Source organism: Halichoeres trimaculatus, unplaced genomic scaffold, assembly GCF_033239565.1.
Source record: "Halichoeres trimaculatus isolate MK-OKI-2021-1 unplaced genomic scaffold, fHalTri1.1 fHalTri1_scaffold_6, whole genome shotgun sequence".
Taxonomy (NCBI): Eukaryota; Metazoa; Chordata; class Actinopteri; order Labriformes; family Labridae; genus Halichoeres; species Halichoeres trimaculatus.
The window spans coordinates 4,176,134-4,186,801 of NW_027437184.1; the positions used below are offsets into that span (position 1 = coordinate 4,176,134).

At 36.4% G+C, this 10,668-nt stretch overlaps 1 protein-coding gene across 1 annotated transcript; it reads right to left on the reverse strand.

Moving 5' to 3' along the window:
- Window positions 1-610: 610 nt before the first annotated feature.
- slc35f2 (solute carrier family 35 member F2) lies at window positions 611-8,186 on the reverse strand. The gene is made up of 9 exons (XM_074672573.1): window positions 8,036-8,186; window positions 6,776-6,881; window positions 3,740-3,912; window positions 3,513-3,640; window positions 3,202-3,361; window positions 2,082-2,238; window positions 1,823-1,875; window positions 1,572-1,726; window positions 611-1,301 (listed from the first exon to the last, which is right to left on the reverse strand). The coding sequence occupies exons 2-9, from the start codon at window positions 6,862-6,864 to the stop codon at window positions 1,089-1,091; spliced, it is 1,128 nt and encodes a 375-aa protein (XP_074528674.1). The 5' UTR covers window positions 6,865-6,881; window positions 8,036-8,186; the 3' UTR covers window positions 611-1,088.
- Window positions 8,187-10,668: the final 2,482 nt, after the last annotated feature.

Here is a 10,668-nt window from a genome sequence, read left to right on the forward strand (position 1 = left end):
AGTAAAAAGTCACCAAACTGGTGAAAAAGTATTTAAATGATGATACACCACTCTGTGAGGACTACTTTTACTAAGTGTGTAATGCGTGAGCCCTGCTGCACGCTACCTAAATATTATATTATATTGTATTATATTGTACTATATTATATTATATTATATATTTTATTATATTATGTTATATTATATCATATTATATTACATTATATTATATTTTATTATATTATATATTTTATTATATTATATTAAATTCTATTATATCATATTATATTACATTATATTATGTATATGTATGTTTTTACAGATATTTATATATGGTATGTATCTTTATGAATATATATAACGCATAGTTTAGCTGACTGGATTTTTCTTACTTTTTTAACTCATCACAATGGAGAAGGGGTGAAAAATAATATGTTTTACTTCCTTCAGCTCCTTTTTGAATATGTAGAAGAAGTTATATCAGTGATTTAACTTTTTTTTTATGTCCCAACTTCTGCTTGACAAGTTTTTTCTTGCTTATTATTTTCTTTTACATTTTTTCAAAATAAACATTGATGGTATCAAACATCACTTACACATTAACACGTGAAAAAGTAAAATGATGATGAAGTAAAGAGCATATAAAAATGTTTTTAATATTAAAAAAGTAAAACTATTGCATGTTAACATGCTTTACATTTGGCAACACAAGGTAAAAAACACCAAGTGACCTACAGCAGGTTTGGTGGGTAACCAAACAGAGATTGTAACAGCATCAAAAAGGCAAAAAAAAAAAACAACAACTTTGTGATTGGGATGCCTTCAGGTTAAAATAAATGAACACAGAGGGTTAAAAAGGCTGATGTTTTACAAACAGTACGATGAATAGCAGCCTCATTGGTGCAGTAAAAGTGTTAAACACAATGTAAGTGCAGTAGCAGCTGGTATTTATCAAAATAATCTCATTATAAGCATCTTATAAATAGGAATGGAAGCAATTTCAATCAATTTGTAAAAAAACTGCATGTCTTGATTGTGGGAACTGGAAACTGATAACGTGTACTTCAGTAACTGTGTGAAGACCTTCTCCTCTCGTCAGTCGGTTTGGGTCACAGAGCAGCTACAGCTATCACCGTCTCTGTCCTTTGATCGTCTCTGTCTGTGGACAGCAGGTGGCTGGAGGAGGCCTCAGCCGGGCCTTCATCAGGATCTTCATCATCAGTGGAGTCCGAGTCAGGTATGGCTGAGTACGTGGGGACCGCGTTGAACATGATGAAACCCAGAGTGATGATGACGAACGAGACGGAGTACAGCGTCGAAAACTGAGGAGATGGAAATGACACCAGGGGTTAAAAGATAAAACATTCATCTGTGACAGCGGCCTCTATCTAACATTGGGATCACAGAGGAAGTTTTGCTTGAATACAATTTAAACCATAAATTTCCTGCTGCTGATAATCAAATGAAAAATAAGGAACAGTCTTGCTTTACACATTTTCTGCTCCACCAACTCAACAGAAGCTTTCCAAACCGTTTAAGAGCTTATTGAACACAATCAAGCCTTTAAGCTTCAGCTCTGAGCCAACACTCACTTTGTAGTGGAAGAGGAAGATGCCACAGAAGAGGCTGAAGAGGTCAGCAGTGAGCAGAGAAAGATTCACCGCCGTAGCGCTGGTCATCTTCACCACCACAGGCATGAAGCTGTACAGAGCGTACATACACAGCGCGTAGACCGCAAACAGCATCACTGCACAACCCCAGGAGAGAAGTTTAATGAGACAACGGAGGGATTTACAGTTTGTGGTTCTGATACAATACTGCAGCCAAAAGACGGGTAACTTACAGACATGAAGGTCCCACTTTATCTCTCTCACTGCTGGGATTTCAAGAGCAGCGCTGCAAAGGAAGGAAAAGGTTGAGGAACTCTTTATTTAATGGGAATATACGATTGCTACACGACCGACACAGAAGAGGGCGCCAGCTTTTTGTTACTAATTTGGAGCTATGTTATTCAGTTTAAACTAAAACATTACTGATGTATATATGTTTTTTCTAAAAGAAGACCTTGACCAAAAAATAAATGAATAAAAAAGTGAACTCACAGCTGGATTCCACTGATAATGGTCCCAAACAGCCCCATCATGCCCAAGAACTCGATCCGGCTCAGGTTCTTCACCGTGTACTCCTGGCACACGTTGGACACAGCGTAGAGGACGGCACTGAGCAAAACCAAACCATCTCCCAGAATCACATCACTGCCTGAACGGAGACAGAAGGAGAATCATGGGGAAGTTAAAAACTTCATAAAGTAATAACACAGATCATTAAAAGCTACAGAGCAAGAGGTAAAATGTTTACTTCCTGTTCATAACAATCTAAGTTGAGTTTCCGAAAGAGAGAAAAAAAGGCAGAAAGACAAAACGAAAGAAAGAAAGAAACAGAAACAAACAAAAGAAAAAAGAAAAAGAAGAAAAAAAGGCAGAAAGAAACAAACAAATAAAAGAAAGAAAGAAAGAAAGAAAGAAAGAAAGAAGGAAAGACAGAAGGAAAGAAAGAAACAAACAGACAGAAACAAAGCGAAAGGAAGAAACAAAGAGAAAGAAAAAAGAAACAAACAAAAAAAGGAAGAAACAAGCAAAGAAAAAAGAAAGCAAAAGAAACAAAGCAAAAGACTAAAGAAGTAAAAAGAAAGACAAAAATAAATGAAAGATAGAAAGTAACTAACAAACAAATGAAAGAAACAAACAAAGAGAAACAAAGTGAACGAAAGAAAGAAAGAATGAAATGAAAGAAACAAACAAAAAAAATTAAACAAAGAAAGAAACAAACAAAAAACATAAACATAAACAAAGTGAAAGAAAGAAAGAAAGAAAGAAAGAAAGAAAGAAAGAAAGAAAGAAAGAAAGAAAGAAAGAAGGATACAAACAAACAAACAAAAAGAAGAAAGAGAAAGAAAGAAAGAAAAAAGGAAAGAAAGAAACAAAGAAAGAAATGAACGAAATTAAGAGAGAAGTAGAGAAAGAAAGAAACAAATGAAAGAAACAAACAAATGAACAAAAAGAGGGAGAAAGAAAGAAAGAAAGAAAGAAAAAAAGAAAGAAAGAAAGAAACAAACAAACAAACAAACAATCAAACAAACAAAGGAACAAACAAACAAACAAACAAAATGAATTATCTGAATGCTTCCTAAACATAGGGTGAATAAAGAAAAAGTGTCCTTACTGGATCCCTGGTCTCGTCCAGCTATGATGTCAGCTCCCACCATGGCCCCCACCCCCAACAAACACACAATCACAGCTACAAAGTGGACCAGCCTGTAGCGGGTCTTCAGGAAGAACCAGGACAGAACCATCAGCACCGGGATCACGAAACAGTCCAGCAGCTGAAACAGAAACACAGCTCAGTGAAGTTGGTTGACCAGCCGTAGGTCTTTCTGGAAGTCTCTGAGCCCACATATCTCGTTCATGCTCTCTATCCTTCTTTAGTTTTCTTTAGCTCAGACACTGAGCTGATGACTGTTAGACTGTTGTTACCTGTATACTTGTCAGCGTGGTGAACTGGTAGGCTTTAACTACTGCATAGTTTGCCTCCACATCTGCCAGACCCATCACCAGATACTTCCACCACTTGGTTTTTAGGATCTCCACGATGTTCCTGTCACCTGAAGAAACAAGTGTTTTAGATTTAGAGGAATTCCTGAAGCTTCTGATAAACCACGACCATCAGCTGTGAAAATATTCAGGAGCTCAGGTATCCTCACCTTTGCGGGTGCAGAGGATGGTGGTGTAGACAATCAGCAGCAGGGCGTAGTTGAGGAAGCTCTGCAGCATGGGAGTCTCCACCTTAGCCTTGGCCAGGTACTCACAGCTCACTGCAGTCCCACAGATCAGCAGGGACAGGACCTGCCCCATCACTATGGTCTTCAGCAGATGCCTGCAGAGCCAGAAACAACACGGTGGGTCAACATCTTTAAAAACTCAGCCGCAGCAGAGGGAACCCCTTCAGCTGCGTTTGTTAGCCTCATGAAGGGGAGCTGTACTCTAAGGCAAGTTTTACAAGCAAGTCCACATTCCAGTGTTTGTGTGTGAACACAATGAGCTTAAAGGGGATCAATCGGCTAATACAAGCTGTCAAAATGTTTTTCATTTACAGATTTGTAGATTTAAAGTTGACTTGTGGCTCTCTTGTGTATCAGGTTTTCCAGCATAATGTGAATACAGTCGCTACTCTGACTCCAGCACTGTCCCACCCACAGTAACATCTGATTGGTTACATGCAGAGCCATGGCTCAGGTAACAGCCAATCAGCAGTGAAAGCTGTGCATGCACAGTGCTCCCACACACACCGCGGAGAGGAGAGCTGATATATGTTTCAAAAGCAAGTCTGGGCTGCAGACTCTCCTGAAATTGTAATAAACATCCCAGTCACAGTTTTTTCCAGTTTTCGTTCAACTTTATAAGACATGCTATTGAGCCTGGGAGCTGTTTAATAAACATACACTTTAAGGCATTTAAATTAAGTAAAGTGTTGGAGTTGAAATGATTCAAAATGTTGACGCAAATATTTCACTTTTACTGCAAATTAATATCAGCTCCAAATATCAGTTATCGGCTTCCTTGACTACCAATAATTGGTATCGGCCCTGAAAAAAACATATCGGTCTATCTCTAATCCTATACTCTTCATTTTATCAAAAATCAAATAGCTGATGTGACTAGTATCTTATCTTAAAAGTGTTTTTTCAAATCTGTTCACCAGCCACCAGTCGTGATGTGATATAACCCTCTGATGGTGGTTGTATGGCCTCTGAAAGCTGTTTCCAGAGTGTTCCAGTGTTGGCTTATTTTCAGTTAGTGTTGTCTTCTTTTCTTTATTCCAGGGTTTAGCCTTGTTAGCGAGTTTGCCATTAGTTCGGTTTTTTAGTCTCTGTTAAAAAAAGGTTGTTCTTGGTTCAGTATTTTAATCATCTTTAGTTTTTGCAAGTTTTGTTTTCTGTTGTTGACTTGAGTTTCCTCATTAAAATACATTAATTGTCACTTCCTCCTGCCATCTTTTTATGATCTCCACCTTTTTCCGGTTTTTGAATTAGCTTAGTTATTGTCAATTAGCTTGTCAGTCCTGCATACCCCTACTGCCAGGCCGTAAAACAGAGGCAAAGAGTGAATGAAAAAGTGCAGAAAGAGAGCAAATGTCAGACTGGCTGACCTACATATTTTTTTTTAAAACATCACGACACCGAGTTGCAAGTGTAAAGTGAACTTTCTAACTTTTACATAGATTTTGGCTACGGTGGCTGGTAGGTGTCAGGCGATTTGCAAAAACCACAACACAACACAACAGAAGTACAGCCACAATGGAAGTTAAAAGTAGGGATGGGTACCTTTCACATTTGAAATGATACGGTACAGATGCTTGGTACCTGGCAATCACTACCAGTAGTCAACAGTACCAATTTCCAGTACTTTTTTGTGTTGATGTGGTAAAAAATATCAATTTGTTTAATAATAAAATACAAAGTTTTTTCAATTTAACGTATCTATTCTTCAATATATAACCTTGCAATGCTGTGTTCATGTCCAGCATGGAAAACCACCTCCTCTTCCACTCCCTCACAGTCACAAGATGCATTTAGGTACCTTAACATGGTACCTTTTGGTTTTACGTGAATCGGTACTCTTGACAGAATTCAGTCAGTACCTATAAAAGTACCTAATTCGGTATCCATCTGTAGTTAAAAGAGGTTCGGTATCCCAACAGACAAAGAAAAGTTGTGAACATAAGTAAATTATTTTCTTTTTAACTGCAGCGATGATAAGCATAGCTTCATAGGCATGTCACCTTAGGATATCCTTCATTGTACTTATATTTTTGTAATTTACCAGTAATATGTCTTCTTATATTTAGCTTTATGAATCAGTCAACAATAATGTTAGCATTAAAGCTACATTTATTATATCTGAGGTTAAAAAAAATATTATTAACTTTGAAAACTTTTTTGTCTACGTTAGGATAACTGTCGTCTTAACTTCCATCGTATTGTGACTTTTGCAAATTGGCTGACACCTACTGGCCACCGTATTTAACACCTCACACAACAGAACAGATTTAGAGACTGACCACATATTGCACATTTAATTCAGTAGGGCACTTATAGTCTGAAAAAAATTCTGAAAAACAATTTTTATAAAAAGAATACCTCTAAGACTCCATTTAACACTTTTAAAGGCCTTAAACTTGGCACTTTTGATTCATCACCTTTTAATACATTTAAACCTCGTGGAAACCCTAGAGCAGAAAAATGACCTCCTCTTACATAACGATGCTTAAGTGATTGATACAACACCAGGCTCAGAGCTGTGTTTGGCTGCACTCCCTGTTTAAAAGATCCAAGCAACTGAACAAATCCAAAGAAAACTACAGACTGTGACCTGTGTGTTTAACCCTGCTCTGTGCTGCACCTTTAACCACACCCACAGCGTGTTGTTACACAGAAGTGACGTGTCATATAAAGTACACTTTTACGTCATGGATGAGGACACAAGAAATGAGTTACTGGTTTGAGGCGGGAATCTTACACTTTGTTTTGTTTTGTTTTTTAACTGTGGACTATGTGGTTTGCTGTCCAACAGTCCCACAAGTTGGGAACTCAAACTTTCTCAGCAGGTGTTTTTTGTCGTGGGAAAACAAAAATTCAGCTGTTTCACTTCCTGTGTCCAAAGAATTTGTTAATTTTAAGTATAAAGGTGTCTCTTATTAAACGGTGAACTGGGGAGCACAGATAAGTTTAGGCTCTCACCATGTGAAGATATCCCTCAGGTTGTAATTGTACAAACCACAAGTTACCCTCCATTTCCCACACAGTCTCCCCTCCTCAGGCCCCTCCATGCCTGCGCCGGTTAAACCTTGAAATAAAGAGAAAAAGAAATAAGAAGAAAGAAAAAACAGGAAGGAATCAAAGAATTAGTGTCTTTAATACTTAAAATCTTCATTAGATTAAGGCGAACAAGCACCAAATCTCCACAGGCATGTGATGTAACACATGGAGCTCTGAGAGTTAATATTCTTGTTTCTTTTACTGCTTTCAACACGATTTGATCAAAAAATATACATCTGACTGCTTCCCTTTGTTTCTGAACTATACAGAATGGTTTGTGAGACCTCAAAAGACACTGAATCATGTGATACACTAAGCCAGAGTGGATGACTGTCCTTTCAAATTATCTTACTTGAAGAGTAGATTAAAAACATCATCTCTGGTACTGGTGCGGAGGGTCCAGCAAAGGTTTGTTGCTGTTTTATTAGGCAGTAGTTGAGAGCATCCTTAGCTTTGCTTTAAATGTATAATTTAAGGGTAAATGTAAAGAAAAACCCTGAATGTGAGGTGTCCTTGCTCTCTGAGATATATGAGGCCAGGATGCTAAAGGAAAGATTTGTAAAAACTCCTCCCACCAAGCTAACTGTCTTTTTAACTTTCTCCCCTCACAAAAGAGACTGGGAGCTTTTTAGACCAGAACAAGTAGATTTAATAATGAAAAATAAGTTTTAATAACAAGTATAAGGTCTTTTCATATGCACAGTACACATTTATTAATTGTCTATTCATGTATGGCAAATCTTATTTCCCCTCTGCAGGTGCTTCAGTTTTATCCCCAATGGTTTTAGCCACCTTATCTGAGTGTTTTATTGATTTTACATGTTTTTGAATTGTTTGTACTTCACAGTTGGATTTTATTTGTTGAATTATTTTCATTGTGATACAGTATTGAATCTTGAATGTTGTAATCTTTGAGGTGACCATGTGAACACGTTTCGCTGACGCATAATGAGCCAAACTAAAGGTCCTTTAAGCACCGCGGAGTCCAATACGATCATTTGCTGTATGTTAAACCTTTTAAGATAGATATATAATAGATACAGTGATATTAAACTGTCATATTCCAGCTGTTAAGTCCACACACGCGTGACAGCATCTTTCGCCGGTGCTTCATCATCGATAATAACACAGAACCGGAAGAATAATCTCTGTTTCCTCTAAAAATGTATTAAATGTACTCACGTTTTCTTCCTCTGTCACGGGAGGTGTAGAGAAATCCTCAAATTCAGGTGAATTTTCATGTTTAGGAAAATCCCACGTCCACGCGGGTCTACTTCCACCAGGAGTGAGTCAATCTAGCCTCGCGCTGTCTCGGCACCGCCTCCTCTGCTCTGATTGGTCAAAACAGAGACAGCGACGGTGACTGTTCGTGCAACCAAACTTGATGTGTTGTTGTTGGGGGACGTAAAGGTGAATCTCAGAGCACAGCTCCCACATCCAGAGGTTTCTCCATCTCTGGTTTTATTTACAAGCTACAGAGCTTCATATTTTCTTTTTCCAATAAATTTATAGAAAAAATATAATAGTGATAATAATAATAATAATAATAATAATAATAATAATAATAATAATAATAATAATAATAATAATAATTATTATTATTATTATTATTATTATTATTATTATTATTATTATTATTATTAACTTTATTTACAGTTAATTACATAACAAATAGGACAATATTAAACAATATGTCAATTGTTCTCAGGTCACAAAAAATAATAAATAAAAAAATACATTAAAATACATTTGTGGAAAGTTTACACGATATTTCATAAATTTGTTCATGTCCGTTATATTTGATATATTTTAGAGATTTTAGATACAGTTCAAATTCAGTTAAAAAAAAAAACCTTGAAGATGGGGGGTGATTTCAGCAATCTTTGTTTATGTATAATAAACTTATCTAGACAGAGGACCAAGTTGCAACAAAGTTCATTGTTCTTGTTTTGAAGAAGGGTTCCGAAAGTTACAATGTCTCTTGAGATGGGACTTAGAGTTTGAATTTCATTTTGTATCCAGTTCTGCAAGTGTTTCCAAAAAATCTGTGTTTTGATACATTCAGAAAAAATATATGGTCTGTTGTCTCCACATTGACTTGACAGAAGGTACATGTATTATCATCAATATTGAATCGTTTTCTTAGTAATTCTTTAGAAGGGTAAATGGCATTCATAATTTTATAGTGTGTTTCTTTGACTTTTGGTTGAATTGGAAGCTTTAAATACGAGGTTCTTAATTTCATAATGGATGCTTTATCAAATTTATAAAGGATTTCATTTTTGTTTACTTTACCAGGCAACATACTCTCAGTTAAACAATGTCTAATGAAATGATTATTACATTTCTTATCAGTGAGAGAGATCCCCTGGATGGATATGGAACCAAGTTTTGGAGTGATAGGATGATATTCAATTATATTTTGGGTTTGAAATATGAACTCTTTAGGTAGAGCCTTTAATAGTCTTGTAAATTCATATTGAGGGGGTTGAGGAGGATTGAATAATAATAATAATAATAATAATAATAATAATAATAATAATTTGTATTTTAAAACAACTTTCTCCATATTCTTTTTTAGTGTATAGCTTGTAATTCTGTATTATTTAAGTAGTTGCTCAGTTGCTGTTCACATTATTTCCTTGTTAATTGTTAGCACCAATATATCAAGTCAAATTCCTTGTATGTGCAAATATACTTGGCAATAAAACCTAATTCTGATTCAGCCAAAGATTAAGCAGCCAATTAGCTCAGCTGGAAAGAGCTGGCTTTGCAGCCCGTTATTGTAGGCCTGTGTTCAAGTCTCAATTTGGGTTGATCAGGTTTGCTCTTTGGTGCATTAATTTTTGCTTTCCTGCAGCGTTGATTTTCCAGAGGTGTCCACTTGTCTTGATTTTATTTACAACACCTTTTTGATAACACTTTGCACATTTGCACCTCTATTCCTTGGGTTTGAGCCTCTGCTTGCAGCAGGGAATACAGTTCATTGTTGCACTTGTTTTCTCTTTTCCTCATTTTCATTTTCAGGTTCTCTTTAATTTTACTTTCAAATCTTTAATTTGCAAAGAGGTTTCTGCTAAGTTCACCAGTTCATGCCTTAATTTGAATTTCCCAAAGCACCGCCCACAACCTTTTGTTGATGATTGTTCTAATATATTTCCCAATGCTCCTTTTTTAAATCCTAAACTGTGTTAATTTAAGACTGCTATAATGCAAGTTAGTATGAATGTGTAAGTGTACCCTCCCTGAAAAAAGCTCTGTGTGCACCTCTAACTCTATAATTTTCTGTCACTTTTTTGTTTTTATGCCATCCAAACCTGCCCATTTTCAATCAAACAAGTCCTTTGAATGTCTTTAAAACTGAATCAGAAGTTTTTTGAAATTAAAGTATGGGTACAGGATAGAAGAAAGTGTCATCACTCTTAGATTAACCCATTAAATCATTTTTTTGAAAAGTGAACCAATTGTTATTGGACAACTTGAAACCATCTTCCTCAGGTGTTTATCATCATTTGATTCTTCTTTTGCGTCATACTTCTGCGTCATAACTGTGAAGCCACCTTTCAAAGTATCCTGTTTCCCTGAACTTATCCTTGAAAAGCTTCCCTCTCTTCCCCCATGTGAAGGTTAAAAACCTCTTTGCTTCTGTGAGACAGCGTGGGATCGAGACATCCAGCCAGGGAAAGAATGATAACAAACAACGTACTGATTTCAGGAAGCAAAACTGTCCTTGAAGCTGTACAGAGGTTGTATCCTCCCTGACAGTTTCACTCTTCATGGATATCTCTTATTAGAAAAGGAGGGAGATCTGGGAA